This window comes from Lipophrys pholis (assembly GCF_963383615.2).
Source record: "Lipophrys pholis genome assembly, chromosome: 1".
Taxonomy (NCBI): domain Eukaryota; kingdom Metazoa; phylum Chordata; class Actinopteri; order Blenniiformes; family Blenniidae; genus Lipophrys; species Lipophrys pholis.
In genome coordinates, this window is record NC_137635.1 from 38058020 (window position 1) to 38079850 (window position 21831).

At 40.8% G+C, this 21831-nt stretch overlaps 5 protein-coding genes across 6 annotated transcripts; 4 read left to right on the forward strand and 1 right to left on the reverse strand.

Annotated features, from left to right (window-relative positions):
- The first annotated feature begins 2721 nt into the window (after positions 1–2721).
- Positions 2722–7056, forward strand: LOC308123635 (D-serine dehydratase). Its single transcript, XM_080486211.1, has 10 exons — positions 2722–2797; positions 3253–3399; positions 3485–3614; positions 4510–4660; positions 4732–4912; positions 5698–5816; positions 5909–6035; positions 6220–6282; positions 6366–6471; positions 6554–7056. The coding sequence occupies exons 2-10, from the start codon at positions 3254–3256 to the stop codon at positions 6641–6643; spliced, it is 1113 nt and encodes a 370-aa protein (XP_080342337.1). The 5' UTR covers positions 2722–2797; position 3253; the 3' UTR covers positions 6644–7056.
- Positions 7057–7439: 383 nt separating this feature from the next.
- orc2 (origin recognition complex, subunit 2) lies at positions 7440–12685 on the forward strand. Its single transcript, XM_080485916.1, has 16 exons — positions 7440–7534; positions 7609–7680; positions 7775–7933; positions 9571–9657; positions 9767–9856; positions 9944–9975; positions 10083–10140; positions 10227–10546; positions 10640–10749; positions 10830–10962; positions 11057–11153; positions 11234–11380; positions 11468–11639; positions 12016–12077; positions 12162–12280; positions 12369–12685. The coding sequence occupies exons 2-16, from the start codon at positions 7611–7613 to the stop codon at positions 12447–12449; spliced, it is 1737 nt and encodes a 578-aa protein (XP_080342042.1). The 5' UTR covers positions 7440–7534; positions 7609–7610; the 3' UTR covers positions 12450–12685.
- Positions 12658–14498, reverse strand: cfap410 (cilia and flagella associated protein 410). 2 transcript variants are annotated; one of them, XM_080485930.1, is made up of 7 exons: positions 14468–14498; positions 14271–14377; positions 14008–14054; positions 13654–13883; positions 13362–13512; positions 13187–13283; positions 12658–13093 (listed from the first exon to the last, which is right to left on the reverse strand). In XM_080485930.1, the coding sequence occupies exons 1-7, from the start codon at positions 14472–14474 to the stop codon at positions 12929–12931; spliced, it is 804 nt and encodes a 267-aa protein (XP_080342056.1). In that variant the 5' UTR covers positions 14475–14498; the 3' UTR covers positions 12658–12928. The 2 variants fall into 2 exon arrangements, with proteins under 2 accessions (XP_080342056.1, XP_080342057.1); XM_080485931.1 differs by lacking the exon at positions 14468–14498 and adding an exon at positions 14159–14177 and having other exon boundaries at positions 12683–13093; positions 14292–14462.
- Positions 14499–14714: 216 nt separating this feature from the next.
- Positions 14715–16523, forward strand: rpl37a (ribosomal protein L37a). The gene is made up of 4 exons (XM_080481744.1): positions 14715–14779; positions 15386–15514; positions 15759–15841; positions 16361–16523. The coding sequence occupies exons 1-4, from the start codon at positions 14777–14779 to the stop codon at positions 16422–16424; spliced, it is 279 nt and encodes a 92-aa protein (XP_080337870.1). The 5' UTR covers positions 14715–14776; the 3' UTR covers positions 16425–16523.
- A 1731-nt stretch (positions 16524–18254) lies between these two features.
- pecr (peroxisomal trans-2-enoyl-CoA reductase) lies at positions 18255–21491 on the forward strand. The gene is made up of 8 exons (XM_080461213.1): positions 18255–18398; positions 19039–19172; positions 19259–19424; positions 19502–19583; positions 19662–19758; positions 19835–19945; positions 20269–20380; positions 20516–21491. The coding sequence occupies exons 1-8, from the start codon at positions 18287–18289 to the stop codon at positions 20596–20598; spliced, it is 897 nt and encodes a 298-aa protein (XP_080317339.1). The 5' UTR covers positions 18255–18286; the 3' UTR covers positions 20599–21491.
- The last annotated feature ends 340 nt before the right edge of the window (positions 21492–21831 follow it).

Consider the following 21831-nt stretch of genomic DNA (forward strand, 5'->3'; position numbering starts at 1 on the left):
AAGACACAAACGTATGCTCAAGCTAACTACGTCCGCACACAAACATGAAAACATCAAGTCTGCATTAATGAAGTCCAGATCAAGCCTAATGTGACCCCAACCTTTTTTTTTTTAAAGTGAGTTAATTGCAACCTAGAGGTGATTGAAAGGCTACATTACAGGAGGATTGCACAGCTGACTCGCTTCACAACAAATAAAGTCCAGCTTCCAACCACCTGTGTTTCGATTGTTCATTTCACACCAAACCACCACTGTCTACTTCATAATGAACATTACCGACACTGAAATGCAGTCAATTAAAAAAAAAATCGATAATGCTTTCATACATCAGTAAACAAGCAAGAAAAGCAGAAGTTGCCTGTTATTTGAAAGTTAAAATGAATATTTAATTGAACATTTTTTTTGTGAAGGTCTCATATGCAAATACAGGTATGCACGCACGCACACACACACACACACACACACACACACACACACACACACACACACACACACACACACACACACACACACACACTAGATAACTTTATAAGATATTGACTGAATTGTTTTTCAGTCACAAAACAGCTCCATCCTTTGACCATGCATAAGGGTGGGCAGCTTTGAATACCTGTTATATCCAGTTTAGCCTTCTATGGTGTGTATCATATAGCCAGGCAGGGAAAAATGGGTTTGGGGTGTGTTTTTAACTACAGGTTTTTTCATGGTTTTCTTTGCCAGTAGTCAACATTGTACCATTGTGGAACAAACAGCACATGGATGTCTGGAAGAGTCATCACAGAATTCTACAAATTTTAAATATATTACCATAGAAATAATAACTTTTTACAGAAAGAATGAAGAAACTGATGTAAAATGAGTTTTATACTTACTGCCTCATTTGAATCCATGCTTCCTGTCAGTCCACTGTGTCTTTCTTCACATGCGATGCCATTATTTGTGATGTTGCTGCTCAATGCTCCAAGAAGTGCTAAATGTCCTTGGCTGAAGCACAGGTAGATGACACACTTAGTGCACTACACTTTCATCATACTCATACATCTGGGATATCTGCACCTGCCCTTTTCTCCACCCAAAGTGGCCAGTGGTCAGTGTTGTTCTGACACATAAGCATTGACCTTGACTGTGTATGTTCTCTGTGTGCATGCATGGGTTTCCCCCGGGTACTCTGGTTTCTGGCCACAGTCCACAGTTAATGGGTGGCCCTAAATTACCTGTACGTGTAGTTGTTTGTCTTTCTGTGTTTACCCTGTGATCGACTGGTGACCTGTCCAGGGTGTACACTGTCCTCGTTCATTATTTGTTGGGATTGGATGCAGCCCCTCACGACTTGGAACAGCAATAGCAGTACAGAAGATGGATGAATCAAAAGAATATATTTGAAAATGTTAAGCACATTAGACAGGTTAACTGTAACAGTTGACCAGTTGTTCAGGCGTGTGCCACCTGAGAAAATATTTAGCTTTTCTAGTACTGCCATAATGGCTGACCTGAGTATACAGTAGCGAAGGTTTTCCAAATTAGCTATGGACAGTTCACAATTCAATTAGAATTTTGTAATATTTTAATAATTTGATATATTTTCAAAAAAAAATTGATTTAATTAATAATTAATTCAGGACTTGGCCCCACGTACCACCAGAAAGCATACCCTAGTTTGAGAATCACTGCTGTAGACTATATTTTATACAACAGCCTAAATTTAAAAAACAAAACAAAATTGTTGTATGGTGTGTTTTTACAAATTCTACACCATGACACAATCAATAAAAATGTCATGTTTCCATGGTAGTTCAATAATTGTATGTTTGAATTTCAGTTTGTATTCTTTAATTATAAAAAGGTTTACAGTCCCAGTAGTGTGAATATTTTTCCAGGCAAGAAACAGGAAATTATCTTTTTAGACATTTTTCTATAGCACCTTAGTAAGGCTGTTTCATTTGGAAAAGTCTGCAAAAAAAGAGTTGAAAATGACTTTTTGAATGTCATCAAAATGTAAGTCATTGTTACTGGTTTGCAATTGTCTTCAATGCTTTTTTTATATAATTATTTAGTATTGCACAATTAAATGGGTGCATTATGAAGATGTGGCAGTTAAAATTTGAGTGTTTTGCCTAAGGACAACATGTTACCAGACTTAAATCAACATCATTCTGTGAAACACAGAAATTTCTTCCATGCTGGTGTTTTTGTATAAGCACAAACTGTACTGTACACTCACTGGACTCAATCCCTTCATTCCACAGGTAGCCTTCCATCTCTGTGTTGTCACCTCTGAGTCTCCCTCTCAGATTTGTGTTTGAATGTAGGAAGTCAAAGTTAAAAGCCATCAGAAATAAATCTCATACAGACCACTAACAAATGCATGGTATCAAAGTATGTGTACCTTTGTGAAAGGGTCAATACAGACTGTTAAACTGAAGTGAAGTCCACCAGAAATGACTGGCCATTTCATAGGACATTCCCAATTAACAACTCCCACAAATGGGCTGTGTTCGTTTATTTATGATCTCGTTTAATTAAATCTGTGTAATTCTAGGAGCCAGAAGTTCATAGAAATCAAGCAAAGTAACTTGATTAAATTATTATGCTGAAAGAGAATCTTTATTCCCAGCATTGACATCTGCTCCCAATTGGCTTTATATGCTGCACAGTAGGCGTGTTTCAGTGTCGCCCCCTGCTGGGTGGGAAAAGTAACGCTTTCAAACTGTTATTGAGGACCTTTGTCCCCTTGCGGGCACCGTAGTAGTTCAGTGAACTTTTCTTCGGAAAATAGTTACGTTTTTGCCCTTAAAAGGTAAGAATTAATTGTCCTTCACTTGTCTGTACAAACGATAAACATGTGGTCAAATGCATTTTGGGGCATTTTGGGGCATTCACATTACTGTGTGCAGGTGTAACTTTTTGTAAACACTGAAATCATTACATGGCTGTCATGCAATATTTTATTTACATGTAATCAAAACGAATAGCGGAGATGTGTATCTTTGTAGATAGCGTGTTGTTGGTTTTTTTGGAAGAAGACGAAGAAATACTTTTGTGTTTACTTTACAGAGTTCAAAGGTCTTTTACTTCACATAACTTGAATATTGCAAAATCAAATGCAAAGACAAGGTTCTTGTAAATGTGCAGATTTCTGTGTTTGTTGCAACAATGATATTACTGTTGCACAAGTGTGTGAGCTGAGTCAGTCATGCACACTGATTTAATTGCATGGGAGATAATGAGAGATGTTTGTGTGAATGCTGGCAGTATGGAGGGGGAGCCTCTTTCAGCCCTGGGCAGTCCGGCTCTGGTGGTGGATCTGGACAAAGTGAAGCGAAATGCCCAGAGGATGATTGAACGCTGGCAGAAACTGGGAGTCCAGCTTCGCCCACACATGAAGACCCACAAAACCCTGTACAGTTATATGCTCTCCCAGACATGTATACAGATCAGGATACTCTATGTGATGGATACTGATGAGTTCTATGTTTGTGTCCAGTGAGTGTGCCGACATAATGACAGGTGGATCCCGGAGGTGCATTGTGGTTTCCACCCTGGCAGAGGCTTGGCTCTTTGCTGACAATGGATTTGATGACATCCTCTATGCATACTGTTTTCCTTTTGATAAGGTTTGCAAAACTTTCAAAATAGCTGTGTTCCTCTTTTTCTTTACAGATTCTTTGATAAGCTATTTAACCGTCTCAATGAATCAAAGTGGCCCATTCACCCCTGTTTTTATTGTCCCTCAACACTTGTTTTGTAAGAAGTAAAACATTTTTGTGACATGATCACCACTTCAGTGCTTCTACTACCACATCTGCAGTCAGCAGGCATATTTGTTTTCACAGAAACCGATGAAAATGTGGGGCACTATAGCCATTGCCCGCTGACTTTGAACAAAGACTGGATACACCATGAACGTGTCTCCCGGCCTCCACAGAGCAAACACACAGAGACAGATAGTCACATCCACATATAGTTACAACGAGGGAATATTATTAAGATCTCATCAAAAACAAGTCCAGCCCACGCTCAAGGGGACTTTTCACAATGATACAAGAGTGATAAACACAACTTTGTGGCTCTTTCAGAGAACATGAAATAAAATGTGTTTTTACATTTGTGATGACGGAAAATAAATATTCAGCAAATGCATCAGAAATGCTCTTGTGGTTACAAGAAATCACATAAACTTCATGAGTTCACCGATCTAAACCTGACTCAGTCTCCACATTTAACGTTGCTTTTGTTGGCTATATACAGGTGAAGGACATTTGGTATTGGAACAGCTTCTCTGCTGTTTGCACAAAGTTGAGCGTTGATAAAAAGCGCAAACATAAACTAACTAATCAGATTTTATTTTGGAGCAACTAGCAACAAACCAAAATACAACAGATTCCACATTTTCCACATATAAAGTGGCTCCAAAAACAATTAAAATATGATTGTGAGTAGTGTTTTCCATATTTCTTAGTTTCAGACATAATGCTAATACTCTGAATTGATGTTTCTGTTTTTGATCAGGTGGAGCGTTGTGCAGCATTGTCAGAGAGACTGGAGCTTTTCCAAGTTTTACTGGACCATCGCGACGCTCTGGAGCAGCTCAGAAAGAGGCCACTGAGAGACGGTCGACAATGGCATGTCTGGCTAAAACTTGACTGCGGCAACGGGAGAGGTAAACGGTAAATAAATGCAACTGAGATCACTGACAACTACTGACTACCGTCTGTTTGCTTTTTGGTATAGCTGGCATCCTGCACTCGGAACCTGAGGCGCTGAGGCTGGCTGAAGCCATCACGAAGACGGACGGTGTGGAGCTGACGGGAGTGTATGCCCACTGTGGAAACACTTATACCTGTAGGGGAGGAGAGCAGATACAGGCCGAGGCCCAGAAAACTACTCGTTTTACTCTGCAGTTCATGGAAAAGTAAGACAAAAACAAAAAAATCTTGTAGAGACAAATTTATATTAAAAATGATTATTTTTTATAAGATCTGTACAGTAGTTGTACTGGTGCTGTACCTCTTTCATTTTCCCCCCTTTTCTTGCTTATTGCATATCAGTATTGTTCTGCTATGGCTGTGGAAGAATGATAAAATTCTATAAGAAAGGAGTTTCCATTGTACATTTTATGCAATCACTCGGTCAAATTCTTTTACAAAGTCAGATTAAGCAGAAAACACTGCTCTCATTAATAATTGTGTCTGAACTGCTATTGGACAACTATATATGACATAAAAGGTCTTGTCTTTTAGCTCTTTGTTTTGATTACACCCACCGCCCACATCTTTACGATCTGAATTCCCAGTTACTCATGGCTGTAATTTCCAGACTTATTATACTCAGAATCTGCTATAAACCATGCACAGTCAGCACTTCAGTTAGCAATTCAGAGAATTCAGTCAAAGAGGGACAAAAATGTCCCCTCAGCACTTAAATTGGGCTTTTGTAAAAGTAACTGAATGAACTTCAAATGAATGATAATATAATATAATTTACTTATTATTACTTATTGCTCTAACTTATTATTGTCAAGAATTTTTGATATATCAACATGTTAGTGTATGATTTGGAGCTTGTTACATTTGATGTTGTATGACATGTTGATGAGAGTCTTCAAATGTACAATTTATCTGTAACTAATTAAAATTGACGCAGTGCTATCTCGAATGAATGAATTTGTAAGAAAATCTTTGGATTGTTCCCCGGTAGACTTAAGGCTGTTGGCATCACCTGTAAGTCCAGCATTGGCTCCACCCCTTCCTGCAGCCATCCAGTCAAAGACATGGCACAGCTCAGTGAGGTGCACCCCGGAAACTACGTCTTCTACGGTGTGTGCAAGTAGATGCATCTGCAGCTAAATTAAGGATGGACACATTGATTTACTAATGGCTTTTTTTAATGCATGTTGGTTGGGTTTTAGATGTGCAGCAGTCCGTGATCGGCTCCTGCTCCCTGGAGGATGTGGCTGTGAGGGTTTTGACAAGAGTCATCGGACACTGCCCCCACAGGAACCAGCTGCTGGTCGACTGTGGATGGTCCGGACTCAGGTACCTTCACCAATGTTGGTTTGTAACTCCTGATCTAGCAGTTAATGCCTCACCATCCTTGACCATCAGATGCACGTAAACTATCCACAGTGGTTTTCATCAGTTAACTATTTTCTCTGTCCTTCTCTTTCGACAAAGTTTAACCTAATTGATTGTTTCTCTTGCTGTTGCTCACTTCTTTTAGTCTGGATGGAGGCGGAAAGCTTCCAACTGGATATGCTGTTATTGAAGGGCATCCAAACCTCAAGTAAACCTGTCAAGTCATTATTTTAAACTCAATACTGAACTGAAGTATGACTGAACTTGTGATGAGATATCATTTTGCCCCAGGTTGTTGTCTATGACGCAGGAGCATGGCAGAGTGGAGCCCATCTCAGGGCCACTGGACTACAGTAAATACCCCCTGGGCTCTCTGCTCACCTTGATCCCGTACCACGTTAGTGCTCCTTATTGTTGAGTTAAGCTCCAGTTCCACTGTCTCGCTATCTTCTTGTCTCACTACTTTTTTGTTTCTACAGTCATGTGCAACAGCGATGATGCATCCTGTGTACCACGTGCACTCTCAGGGTCGTCTCCTGGGGAAGTGGACACCCACTCGCGGGTGGTGAACAGCTGTCCGACAGCACCTCGTATAGAGCTTACTAAAAAGAAAAAGAAGGATTTCTTCAAGCAACTCATGACCTCAGCCCTGAATTTAATCCGTCTTGGTAATCCCTGTTGGCAAAAGACATACAATGTTATTCCAAGTTATGTCAATCTGCTTTAGCAACACTCGTGAATCCCAGGTCATTGTTGGGGGATTATATAGCCTGCTGGAGAATTGATCCACAGTCGATGGTTTTACATCTTAATCCATATAATATTTGAACTTTACCAATACATCATTTGTGATTATTTTTTCCACAACTTACAATTTTCATCTTTGTATTCAAATATCTTTATTTCTCTTTTGTCATTGATTTGATTCTGGTGAACATTTCTTTCAAACCATGGTAAATAAAAGTGCTTGTTCTGATTCCCTAGAAGCTGTCCTTTTGTGTAATTATTCACTGATATGATATAGAAACATATATGGATAAAGAAATTGACACCGCCTTTGATTTTAAACCAGTTTTGCAAAAACTGTGATCATACAATGTAAACAACGTGATATTACAGGCGTTATAGTTTAACAGAACATAATGCGATTTGTTGAAATCCTTTTTTACAATTTATCTGTTTGTATGTTATTGTGTATCGTGAAATATGAAGTCAAGACCAACTGTAAACTGTCCAATCAAAGACATTTAAATCAGTTTTACAACGTGCATATGGGAAATGTAGTTTTAACTGAACGCAGAGTTCTGATTGGTCGCTTTCTGACCTTTCGCCTGTGACGTAGAGTAAAGGAAAAAAAAACTTCAGGGTTTCGCGGGAAGTTGTCACCCAGCAGCAATGCGGAGATCCCAGTTCATCAAAGTTTAAACTACATTGTCCTCGTGAAGCAGTGACATCATCGAGTAAGTTGCGAGAGGAACTCTCGTCTCCTTACTGCCAGCTGACATTACAAGTTGCTCTCGTGCTGTGTTTGCAGTCATGAGCTCGTTGGAGGTGAAATTCGTCGGCGATGGAGACGTCCTGGAGCACATCTTGGACAAACGGGAAGGTTTGGACACTTGGCATGAGCAGTAATCCGCAGCTTGTTTTAGGAGCAGCGTGTTGGTGTTTCTGATCACCTCTGATTTGGTTCGTGTGTGCAGAGGTGGAGAGCAGCGCACCTCACGTCCAGAAGATGGTGACCTTTAAGAGTCTTGCTGCACGAGGAGGAGGCAGAGAGGAGGCAGAGCAAGATGGGAGTGGAAACGGAGTCCTGGACGAGCAGAAGTACATCCAGTCATTGGGAACAAACGACACAGAAGGTGATGTGATGCAAACTACTCAGATTTACATGCATTATAACTTTTGCATGTAACAAAGTGTTGTGGCCCTCAGTCCAGACTGGCAGGTTCACTTTGGTGCTACTATAGTCCTACTTTGTGTTATAAAGCATGTTTAGCAAAGGAAACCCAGTCCAGACTGAAAAGCACAGAGCCACACCAATGTGATCCTGCTCGTTGACGTCGAGAGCAAATAAGAAGAAATTATACTTTATAGATCCCCTTAGGAAAATTATTTCTCTGCATTTACCCCATCCTACTGAGAGTTAACCTTAACTATACATTCCAGGAGCAGTGAGGAGCCACAGTGGTAACCTGTTTCTGATCACCAATTCACTGTCAGCAGCCGAGAATTAAAATCCAGTTTACTGAAGAGCCTCTTTTAAGGTGCACAACATTTTTACACACACATATACTTGTTGCACTCACACAGATGATGTGTACATCAATATATATATATATATATGTCAGCACAAATACACAGAAGATCTCATTACAGACTCACAAACTTTTATATTGTAATGTCAATAAGCATACGCACAACTCTCCACATGCGCACATGGACAAGTTCTTTATTTACCACCACAATTAACACAAGTAATCTGTTTGATCGTTTATTATCCACATGTGCATCTCAAAAACGTTAGAAAGGTAAATTTGTGTTAATTCAATGACAATTTTATATATCTTAGGTCGCCTGCACTGAAAAACCTTTTTTTATTTATAACTTTAGCTTACAAGTTGTGACAACCAAACACAGTATTTCCAAATATTCATGACCTAAAGTTTTTCAACCGTAACCACAATTCTCACAATTAAAAATGCAGTAACTGCTTGAAACATGTTACATTAAATTGTATCAATATTGAACTAAATGACAAAGCAACTAACTTTCAAAGAATGTTGAAATTTCTTTAGTTGAACCGTCACTGACTGAAACAGCATATGTGTAATAAGAACATAAAAAAGGATTAAATGGCTCTTTTAATTAGTTAATTTAACCGCCATGATGTTGGAAAGGAAATAAATACCTTTGTGACTTGTTGCTTTGGGTTAACCTCCAGTGCTCTCTGTTCTGTGGAAGATTTTGCTGCACTGTATCGACACATCATTTATAGGGGAATCATGATAATGATTGTGGTTATTTCATTTCAACCACACTTACCGAGTAATATTACAGGAATCAGTCAATTAAACCATGTTACAAGTCATCTTTGCTTTGACTTTGTAATGTCACCACAACAAGACTCCAAACTATTATGTCCCATTTTAATACGGAATCAAATCTGCTGGAATGTGTCAAACTGAACAAAAAACATTCATATTTCACAATTTATTGTTTCAAAATGTTTGAGTTTTTGATCTCAACGTAATGAACATTCAAGCTCACATTGTGGCACAGTGGTTGTTGGGGTAAAATATACATTGTTTGTATAAAATATCCAACAACTTAGATGATACATCAAGAGCTCTCTCTTGAATTCACAATGATCTGAAAATCCTATTCCAGTGTGTCGATGTATCCTAGCTCAGTCTGAATCAACACAAGGTGAGTGTGTGTTGTCTTTACCGCTGTGATATAACAGTGGTTGCACAATAATTTTGTCTCGAATTTACAGAAGATGAAGATGGTTTGTCAAGAGTGGTGGGGTCTTCCATATTCACCTTTCAGAAAATCAGACGTGGACACAGTATGGCCCAAACTGGTGAGAACCTTGCATGTTACTAGTCCTAGATTAAGAGGCCGTCTTGTGTTAAATAACTTGTGATAATAAATGAAATACCGGTACTTAAGCTTTGTGTGCTCGTACACAGCGAGCGAATTGGCCCGGACCCCTGGGAAGAGTGTGAGTTTCAGCTCGACTCCAATCGTGGAACCTTCCACTCCCTCTCGGACAGGACGCAGTGAGTAAAACAAACATTGGCCTTATTTTTCTGTCTTAAGATCTGGACCCATTTTCACGCTAGATAGATGTTTTTTTTGTCTTCTAGACCACAGAAATGAAAACAGGACACCGAAAAGGGTGAGAGGAAATGTTTTGACTTATAAAAAAAACCTTTGATGACAGCACTGTCTCTTGTAAAACTTTAAATTTGTGTTTTTCTGCTTCTTTTTTTTTTTTAATGACAGAATAAAAAGGTTCAGTTTGTCTCCACCACACCACACAGACTCAGGAAGAGACTCACAAGTGAGTCTCACATAACAATTAAAGCAGCTTTACAGTGTTTAAAAAAAAAAAGACAGTTTGACATTAACTGTAATCGATGCTTTCAGCCCCGAGTCTCCGGTCAGACAGCGACAGTGAGCTGTCACCTTCTGACTCGGAGGAGGAGGAGGAAGAGGAAGAGGAAAATGGGGTGGAAGAAAAGCAGAAAGTGAAGAAAGAGGACAAGGACAACACAAAGACCCCAAGAACGCCAAGTAAAGGTTTGCCCGCAGCTCTCTACAAGACCCCTGCCAAGAAGAGCAGGAACACCCCTGAACCTGTAAACCAGCCCAGCATGATCGAGGAGTATTTCGAAGCCCACGCGAATTCAAAGGTCTTGACATCAGACCGCACCCTGCAGCGATTACACACCCCCAAACTGGACAGGGTTCGTCTATAAAACTCCGAAATGTGAATGAAGCAAATTAGACGCCGTTACTGACGGGTAAGGCTCAATTAGTCTCTATTCTGTTTCTTCCAGGAGAGATTGATCCAACTCTTAGACGGGAAACCCTCCTGCTACTCTGAAGAGATCCAGCAGCTTCACAAGAGGCACCGGCAGCATTTCAACAAGTGGATGTTACAGTTGCAGTGAGTGTTGTTGACTTCAGTCTCTTGGTGTTTCAACTTCTTGCACTGAACAGAAGGTTTGCGTGGTCGTGCTCCTGCAGGTTGGGCTTCAGTTTGCTCGTCTATGGTTTGGGCAGTAAAAAAGCTCTGCTGGAGGACTTCAGATTGTCTCATTTGTCTCGAGAAATCCACCTCGTGGTAAATGGATTTTTTCCTTCAATCACTCTTAAATCGGTGAGTATTTATGAAAAATGTGGACATGACACTTTGCTTATTGGATGAACAGAAACGTAGCAGTGAATGACATATTTTGGTGTTTTCATGACAGATATTAAACTCGCTGACATGTGAGGTTCTAGAACATGAGGGAAGTTTTCGAACACCCTCAGACCAAATCCAGTTCATCGTTCAGACCTTCAAAGACAGTAAGTGCATCTGTCAGCCGTCTCTGCTTTCAGCAGGCACCCAAATCCCTTTGATTATTTTAATCCTGTCCTCCTCGCAGGTCCTGATCTGCACGTGTATTTGATCATTCACAATATCGACGGGCCGATGTTACGAGGGGAAAAGACCCAGAGTGCACTGGGGCAGCTCGCATCCCTGCCCAACCTGCATATGGTGGCGTCTCTAGATCACATCAACGCGCCGTTGGGTGGGTGTTTTTGTCGGTCAGCTGCAGGGCGGTGTATGAGACACCAGCCTGTGTCCTTGCATCTGAATGTTTCCTGTGTGCTTCCAGTTTGGGACCAATTCAAACAGAGCCAGTTTAACTGGCTGTGGTGGGAGTGCGTGACGTTCCAGCACTACACGGAGGAGACGTCGTACGAGAACTCCCTCTTGGTGCAGCAAACCGGCGCTCTCGCGCTGTCCTCACTCACGCATGTGCTTCGCAGCTTGACGCCCAATGCCAGGTACCACTCACTCCACGACAGACGTCAGGTCGCTGCGCTTCCAGAGACTAGATTTTGTCAATGATTGGATTTATTCAGATTATTAATGCTCGATGCTATTGTCACCATAATTAGGGGCATTGGTAATGATATTTATTGTTATTTTCAGTTCTTCTTTAGGTTTGCAATTTCTTTGTGTTTATATGTACAATAGAGCTGGACTGCATGGCACCTTATTTAGAGCTGCTCCTAGTTTTCCATCATTGCATTGCATATACGTATATTCAGGGAATGGTCATCATACTTGAAATAACTGTCTGTATCAAGGGTAAACATGGAGTCTGCGGGCCAACACCAGCATGTTGGAAATAAGTATGTTTTTTTTTTTATTTTGCAGGGGAATCTTCAAACTGCTGGTTAATTTCCAGCTCGAAAACAAAGACAATCCTTCATACACAGGTGCATTTTCAACTATTGAAACAGCTTGAGAGTTCTTTTTATTTTTCATTTTACGGGTGACATCATGTTTCGTGTTACTTGCAGGATTGTCATTCCAAGATTTCTACCAGCGCTGTCGTGAGGCCTTCTTGGTGAACTCTGACCTCACACTGAGGACTCAGCTGACCGAGTTTAAAGACCACAAACTGATTCGAACACGAAAGGTGAAATCATTCGTTTTTTTTAAATCCTGGATCTGGTTTAGAGACTTTGACTGCAAACCTGTTGCTCGTGGCTTTACTCTGTTCACAGGGTGCAGATGGAGTGGAATACCTAACTGTCGCTGTGGATGCAAGCACCTTGATGGACTTCCTGGAAAATGAGGGAGACTGAGGAAAAGAGACCTATCAAGTGAACTTTCGTGCAGATTGTCAATGATTTATTCATGAATGAGGGCTGCTGTTTTGTTTTTGTTTACATCTGACTATCATGACACAAACCAACCGTATATGCTTTGTTAAAAGTAATTATTTAATTCAAGCAATTAGAGCATTTTCACTCCGTTCCCTCAATGTTGCACTCTGACATCTTTCTCTCACATCTTTGTAAATAAAAGCAACTGAAAAGTGAATGTACTGTTTATTTGATAATAGAAATAGATTTACATTCAGCAAAACATACATTCATTTGCTGTTTGCCATGCAAGTACTTAGAAAAAAAAGAAAGTAAAATTTGAGGACTTGTTCTTGTAGGAAAAACAAATACAATATATATTACAAGAAAGAGGATTAGGGGGGGAAACAGAGCCTGAGTGTTAGGTGATGCAAGTAAAATGAAGTAAAATCTTTGCTTCGATTGTGTGTGATGAAACATCAGTGCTGAATGTCAAGAGTTTTCTGCATTGGCTGGGAATCCTTTAGCATTTGTGAGTCCAGTGTGTACATCTGAAGTCTGTTCTGTGTCGCCGTGTGCACAATATGAAGCTCGTCTTCATCCAAATCCCTCAGCAGCAGCAGAACTGCATCGAGTGTGTGTCTCTGAAAAGGGAATTTAATTAGTTTGAATGAGAATTAAAGTATTTAAGCACAGTTGAAAAGTTTTAGCACATTGACTATTGAAATAAATTGTACCTTATTAATTGATTTCTGTTCTCTGGTTGATGGAGAGGAAGGAGAGGAGAACTTGTCTCTGGGGAGGGGCTTCATTCCCAACTCTGCTCTGATTTTGCTAAATGAAGCAAATTTTGTTTTGGTATTACTTGAGTGTTCAACAAACTGTTAAAAGTCTGTGTGATTTGAAACCTACTTGGTCTCCTGCATGTCGTAGTTCAGCGGATCGATCTCGGTCTCCGTTTCTGCCAGTCCGTTTGTGGAGAGCTGGTTTTGAATGGTCCCTGGTGGTGTGGTGACCTCTTCACCCTCCATGAGTGCCAGAGCAAGTTCCTCCTCTGTCACTACTACACACACAAAACATTGTACTTTCATCTGAGGGACTGTTTTACCAAACAGCTGAGTGAGAATTTGGGATGCCAACTGTTGGTTCAAAAGAAGACTGAATTTTGAACTATGAGGATTTCCAGACTTTCACAAACACCCACCTTGGTTGTCAAGTTTCTGGAGTCGAGGCAGGCAGCGCAGCACAGTGAGCCGGTACTGGCTGGTGGGAGTCCCACAACAAGGGTTCTCGGCAAACCACAGCACTCTGAGACGAGTCAGTGGACGCAGATGAGAGAGCTCGTAGAGGGACGGGATCATGTTCCTCCGTAGGTACAGCTCACTCAGAAACAGACAGCCGGACAGAGGAGCAAGAGATGTGATGCTGTTCACACTGCAAACAGAAACTCCAGCAGTCATTGGTAATCTCAAATTACTCTACAGATATTCCAGTACCATGTTAATATAAACTGTGTGCAGGTTGATTTAGTTTGGATGGTGTAGGAGAGCAAACCGACCTCAGAGTCAGCACCTCAATGTTGGGCATCTGAGAGAAGATAGAAATCTGGAAATACACACGTGCATACAGTTGAAATAAAACTGGATTCGAGTTTCAAACATTTCAGATTGAGTGCAAATATGACGTGCTATTAATGTTTGAGCACTCACGTCTGTCAGGTTGCATCCCCTGCAAAATTGATACGCAATTTTACTACAATTGCAATATACAAACACAAGTCTGCAGCTTACTACAATCGTGTAAAGAAAAAAACATCAACACTGCAGAAAGGTAAACACTCACCAGCAGTTCAGCTTCTTCACGCTTTCCAGGTCGGAGGCCTTTGCCTTTGCAAGAACCAATTTCCGCGTCAGCTTCATAGTATATCACTAAACATAAGTGGAAGTAAAGAATATTTTTACTGGCCTATGTGTTCACAGAACAGAAGAGCCACATTAGGAGGGAGAAAGTGGACAAACATTTCATGTCGGCTCGAGCAGCGGGATGTTGTCATCCGCCGCAGGATTGCGCATGCGTGTTGCTAACAAAGCGTCCTTGGTAACGGGGTAATTTGTTTCCCCTATAATATTACTAGGTATATGTATAGTGTTACATTTTCAGCGAATAGAGAACAATTTCAAGTTATCTTTTTTCGTAAAAACTGCAGTTTTTATATTAGAAGTGGTTTCTGTTATGACTACATATCCCACAATGCACCGGCACGGAGTCGGTAAATCGCGCCTGCGCGTTGAGGACTTCCTCTTTGGACCTCTGTCTCCTCTGAAACGATGGTGAGCTGAAACTGTCCACTAACAATCCACATTAATCCAGGTTATCTGCAGCTATTATCGATATAAACACACATCCAGATGGTTTGCGGTAACCGTGTTCTTTAGACATGAGCACTATCTGCGTGATGTGGCGATTGCTTAAATAATAAAGATTATGTTTTCATGCCCGGTTGACACAGAAATGGCTGCCGCCATTGAGCATAGAACCGGGCGCGCAGTGTCACTAGTTTCATTGAACTTACGAAATAGGGGTTTTGATATTTGAGTCTGTTTCGTAAAGGTGAAACATGGTGTTCTACGTAGGGTCGTTGTTTCCCTATAAAAGCTCTAAAATGGCTCTGGATGTAAAATCGAAATAGGTGAACTAGCTAGGTGGCTAATGCTGGAGAAGCTTGCACGAACCTGTTGGTTTGATCAACTATCTCTTTTATTTACCGTTTACACATACTGGACAAATATATGCGAGTAATGCTTTGCAGCTTCATCATTAAACACGTGTTAGCAGTATATGTGATCATCAAGGTGGCGAGTTAAGTGAATCATTGAGGCCTGTGTGTGACTGTATTTAAAAACCTGAGTAACTAATTCTGCTGTGTTTTTCTGCAGGCCAAACGCACCAAGAAGGTGGGGATCGTTGGTAAATACGGCACCCGTTATGGTGCTTCGCTCAGGAAGATGGTGAAGAAAATTGAAATCTCCCAGCACGCAAAGTATACCTGCTCTTTCTGTGGCAAGGTGAGGATGACCACAGGCTTCACCCAAAGACCTCAATGTGGCTTGACTCAGAAAGAAATGCTGTTTTTCTGTAGGACGCAGGTCAAAGTGCATTGTAATATTGTTTTTCAATCGCATATAATTATCATGACAACTAGTTTTCACTGCAATACGGGTGAAGATCAGAAATCAGATTTTTTTCTTGTATAAAGGTCGTATGTTAATGTGATATATTGTTAAACATCTTTATTTTTTGCCTTTGCAGACCAAGATGAAGAGGAGGGCTGTTGGTATCTGGCACTGTGGGTCCTGCAAGAAGACTGTGGCCGGAGGTGCTTGGACATACAAGTAGGTTCTCTTCTTGTGACGTAAATTGCACCGTCATACTGACGTTAATATGGTTAACGGTGCATGTCTTTGGGATTTGTCATCTCCTAATGAGCCATAGTGTTGCAGTAAATTAGCATTGACCCATGAGAGCGGAAAGGACATTTTGTCCATATTTAGACATTTAAATGGACATTAATGTAAAGGGTCTTGCTGGCACCTGGAGAGAAACATTCTGATGTTCTGGGTTTTACTTTTCAATGTTTATTATCTTCCAGGATCCTACATATCCTATGTATGTATAACTTGGGTACGGCATTGTGTAGCAAACACACATTTCCAATTATTTACTAAAGGAAACCATTAATGCTGAATTGTGGAAGTAATGCGTCATTGCATTGTTTGCCAAAATCATATCCAATATGTAAATGTAAATATAATTTGCCGCTTAGAAAGGAGTATCGAGCTTCTCGTGGGTTGAGGAGCTGCTCTCTTCACCTAGACTCATCTTTGACTAACCTGTTTTTATTTTTATTGCAGCACAACATCCGCTGTCACAGTCAAGTCTGCAATCAGGAGACTGAAGGAGTTGAAGGACCAGTAAACCAGTGCAGAGCAACCCTGGTGGATTTGGAACTTTTTCTATAATTTAACCGACCTGGACATGGCCTCAACATCCAACAATAAATCGGTCTGGAGCGGAGCTCTTGTGTCTTTCTGTTTTATAATTTTTATTTGTATGTTGCTGGTTTGCACTCACCTTGCGAGGAGGTTCCTTATGACATACGAAACCATCTCTTTGTCATTTCAAGTGTAACATGGAATGTCGAATTGGGTTAGTTTATAATCCAGCTGCATGGAGAGTGACCCAATTTCTCGTCACTTGATAGTCGAGAAAGATTGAATTGCAAACGAGATTTATGCATGCTTGATCTTACGTCAGCAGGTCCTAATCAGGATATCAAAGGTGAGTGGAGATGGTAATACTAAATAGCTTTGTGTTATTTGGGGGTGGTTGCTTGTGATGACCACAGCGTCTCATTTTCAGTTAGAATCAAGCATCTAGTAACCCACAGGCAGTGGTGTGGGGATAAATCTATCTTGTATAGATGGATATAGCAGAGGTATAAAATGTCTTGAGGTGGGAACAAATGAAACATGGACAGTTCACTTTTAAGGCATTATAGCACTATGGTAGGAGTGTCAAACGCCTGTCCTGGAGGGCCGGTCCCTGCATGTTTTCCATACCTCCCTTCAACACCTGAATCTCATGATGGTTCATCACCGAGTTCAACAGTAAGCTTGATAACGAGCTGCTCACTGCAGTCAGCTGAGTTAAAGCAGGAGAACATGGAAAACATACAGGGTTAGGCCCCCCCAGGACCTGAGTTACCTGACACCCCTGCACTATGGTGAAAGGACATTATTCCAGCATCTTAAAGGCTTGTTGCAACCATTTGAATTACAATTAAATTTAAACTGCTCTACACTGATGACTGAGAATCAACTAAAGGAAGATTTTGCATGATGTTTCTTCGTCGGCCAAGTTTGACCCGATAGAACTAAAATACAAAGTTACTGAGGGATGAGCTTGTTCCTGTGATCTTGTGGAATTTAGGTATTTCCAGGTGATATTGTAACCATTCAGTTATCCACAGCGTGTTACAGCTCACTAAAGTCCTTGAGAAGTATAAAATATTTCAACACCTCCCAAAACAAACATGGAATTCTATTCCCAAACATGCTGTTTTTGCTGAGATGGATACTTTAATCACCACGGGGAGATTCACAGTTCAGCAGCATCAACAAACAGGATGGAATTGAAGATCTGCGCTCCACAATATTGGACACTTCTGCCAACATCGTTAATTAGATTATCTTGTTTTACCCCTCATATCACACCCTATGTTATGAGTGTGACTCTGGCTATTTTATTTTGTCTAAATCAAGTCATTTCTCAATATCAAATATTCTATATTTGGTTGTTTATTGAAAAGCTAAATTACCATCATGAGAGTGGTTTAGAAATGTACATTAAAGTGCAAGAAGAAACAGTTGTGGAGAGAAATCATGCAAGGTATGAGGAACACCATGAAAAATAATAGCTGTAAAAATGAGAGGGAAGAGCTGCTATAATGTATGATTAGGGAACAAATTGTTTTCAATACCAATGTGGACAAATATTGAAATCACAGAACTTTAACATTTGTTTAGTAGCACTAAAACTGTACGACTTTTGCATGGTATTTATTTCTAATAAATGAGCAGGTCATTTTTACATGGTTCAGAGTGAGTACTGTATTTGGAAAAGCTGAAAATCATGTGCATTACTGTCCTGCAGGGGGCGCCGTGTCACCTCAGCACTGTCCTGCAGTGGGCGATTTGTTATTTCTGCGCTGTCCTGCAGGGGGTGCTGTGTTACCTCAGAGCTGCCGCCGTGTTTCCTCAGCAGCAGCACAAACAGACATGGCGGCCTCCAGTGTGTTCAGACCTGGCTTGTTCAACAATAAAGTCGCAATAGTCACCGGTGGAGGAACCGGCATCGGTAAAGCTATTTCTGCAGAGCTGTTGGAGCTCGGTGAGTCGTGGTGGAAAACCCGGAGACGGTTTTTTTGTTTTGTTTGTTTGCAGAGAGACAGAAGTGAGCTGCAGCTGAGCGACAGCAGTGAAGTGAACTTCGACACAGATCCTGAAGTCGTGTCGCACTACTCGAAACTTCTGAAGAGACCAGCGACTGCTGTGAACATCAACTCCGTCCTTTTAGATTATACTCCTTAACAACTCCAGCATAAGTTTTCTTTAACATTATGCAGTTTATTGCAACTAGTTTTTAAACTTTGTTCAGTGCTATGGTGGCTTGGTTTTGATCTGGTCTCCCTCCTGGGGCTGAAACCCACACACACTTCTTTTTGCTGTGTGTTCCATGTTTAACTGCAGTGACCTTATCTATGTGATGTTTTCACTGTTCTGCGCATTCTGTCTCTTTTCACTGCATTAGTGGCCTCATCAATTCATTAATAATATATCAATGCAGTTTGCAACAGGAAGAGAAGAATATGACAGACCCTTCCTTTGCAAATATGAAATTCGTTTTGGTACTATAAGACACTCCGATCTATCTCACTGAAAGCATAAGCTGCTGGACACTAACTTTCTGAACAGCTCTTGCTGTGTTGTTCACCTCTCTGCATTTCATTGTGTCCATTTTTTGTTCTCAGGCTGCAATGTGGTGATCTCCAGCAGGAAGACCGAAAGGTTGGAGGCAGCAGCTCAGGAAATGAAACAGAAAATTCCCCCCTCTAGTCCTGCAAGTGTCACAGTTCTGTCCTGTAACATCCGCAGTGAGGATGAGGTGGGCACAGCTTCTGGCTGATTATGAAGTATCTTTCAGTGCATGGTTTGATCATGTGTTTTTTGTTTTGGCCCCTCGTGCATCAGGTGAAGACTCTTGTCTCTTCTGTGTTGGAGCGATACGGCCGAATAGACTTTTTGGTGAACAACGGAGGAGGTCAATTTAGCAGCCCAGTGGAACACATGTCCCCCAAAGGCTGGAAGGCTGTGGTGGACACCAACCTGACAGGAACCTTTCACTGCTGCAAAGAAGGTAGGCCAGCACACATTTTCATACTATTTCAGTCTGTGTAGCCTTCATTGTGATAGCTGGTGCTCCCCCACACACAGTGTACATGGCGTGGATGAAAGAGCATGGGGGTGTGATCATCAACATCATTGCTGACATGTGGAAAGGCTTTCCAGGCATGGCGTAAGAACCACCATGATTACACACTAATCAACTAACTGGCTCACTTGTTTCCTGAAAGTTTGGCCTTCTTGCCTACAGCCACACAGGAGCGGCAAGGGCAGCAGTGGATAACTTAACTAAGAGTCTGTCCATCGAGTGGGCATCGTCTGGAGTGCGGATCAATGCAGTTGCACCTGTATGTACAGTGTGTACGTTTTGATGGACGTTTGTATTCAAGTGTTTTAGTGACTGTCTTCTGTGTTTGGTAACAGGGTACAATCTTTTCCAAAACTGCAATGGAGAACTACAAAGAGCTCGGGCCACATCTTTTCAAGATGTCTTCATCATTTAACCTTGCAAAAAGACTGGGGTTGCCTGAAGAGGTGTGTAACTCCATAGTAACAATTATAGCGCATCAAGGAGACTATAGGCAGTAGCTTTGTTTTTGCTAATAATTCTGTTATCAATACATTTCAATGTTCTACATGTTCCTGATCAAAAAGAATGTATTAGATTGTGTTTGGTTGCAGCTTTGCACCCATATTTATTTCAGTTCGTGTTAACTCCTTACAGATCTCCATGAAGCCAAGTAGAAAGTAGATTTCACTCACTCATGTGCTTTGTGATGGGCAGTGATGGCTTTTTTATGGCATCGCAGTCCCAACTAATGTTTTCTTCCCCTCACTTGTTTATTGTATTTCTTCAGATTTCATCAGCGGTGTGTTTCCTGCTCTCTCCTGGTGCCTCCTATATCACCGGAGCTACACTCAGAGTTGATGCAGGACAAAGTCTGTACCACTCCATGTGGGAGGTACCAGGTATGACGGCAATCAAAAGCAAAACTTATTTGTCACGTTCATGTTTCACCGTTGTGGAAAGCATTACTTTGTCAGAAATTGCCTTGCAGGGTTTGCTGAAGTCTGTGTGTGTGTGTTGTGTATGTTTATCTCCAGACCACAGTGCCTGGCCTGAGGCTCCAAAGGGAGAGAACCTGGATGCTTTGAAAGGACTGCTCAACTCACAAAGCAAACTTTAATTCATTTATCAACATCACAAAACACCAAGCCAGCAAACAACATGGACAATTGTCTGAATCAACACTATAAACAATAACTTAACCTTTAAAAAACATTTTTTGGGGGGGGGATTTTTTAAATTTATTGTGTTTTAGGTAGAATGGGAGGTCAATGTCTTCACTGTTGCTTCGCCTGGTGAGGCACACAGAATACTATATTGAAAGAGAAGTGCAATTAAAGCAAAACAGTGTGAATGGGTCATGCATAACAAACTAATGAGGAACATGTTCCTATCTGATGTCTGTGTTGTGTAAATCTTCTGGCTGTGTGAAAGAGGCTACTGACCTGAGGAAAACCATGGCCATATGAGGTGTGTGATTTATTATAGAATATGTTATATGATTGTATGTAATTGGAGAGCTATTAGTGCGAGGCATTTGATTGTAATAAGAAATTGTTGAAATATACATACAACTGTACTTCTAAACCCTGTGTTGTAATACAGAAGGTTGTCAAAGTAGAACAGCTGATCGAATGCATCCCACTGATCACACAATGTTCATTTTCACTTCCTAAATGTGGTATTTAAAACGATGTTTGTATAACAAACTGTGATTTTTGTTCAATGTCAACGAATGTATTGATACAATTAAAATGGTTTTCAATTTAAAAGATAATGCTTTGTCCTTAAATGTTACAAAAAGTATGGATTCAGTCGAAGATTGATTAATAAATTCTCCTGACAATGGATTCCTTATATCTACATCAGATATGGGACATATCTAGAAAATAGATAAATACTTGAAATTGTCTGACACCCTTACAACAATCAAAATAACTTGTAAAAATAAGTATTTACAGAAAGAACTAAAAACTGTTGACAAATAAAATACGTATGGTACGTATATTCAGTAAAACAAACTTCAACCCCTATTCTTCAATACACACACACACACATTTTTGTAACGCGCAAAAGCGTGACAGCATTTTGTCCCCAGCACCGTTCCGTCGTTCTGCCGTAAACCACCACACTGTCGTAGTCAGTTCCTGCAGCATCAGAGGTCACAACAAGCAGTTCAGGTAAAAACACTTCTGCGCCAAAATCACGTTTTTTCCTCTAATTTGTAACCTGTACGATACAGTCGGAACGCTCATCATATCAACAAACAACACGTCTTCGAGTAAATGTTACAGTTCATGTGAACAGAGGTTTGTCGTTAGTTAGCACGATGCTAACTCTTTGCTTCCAGCGT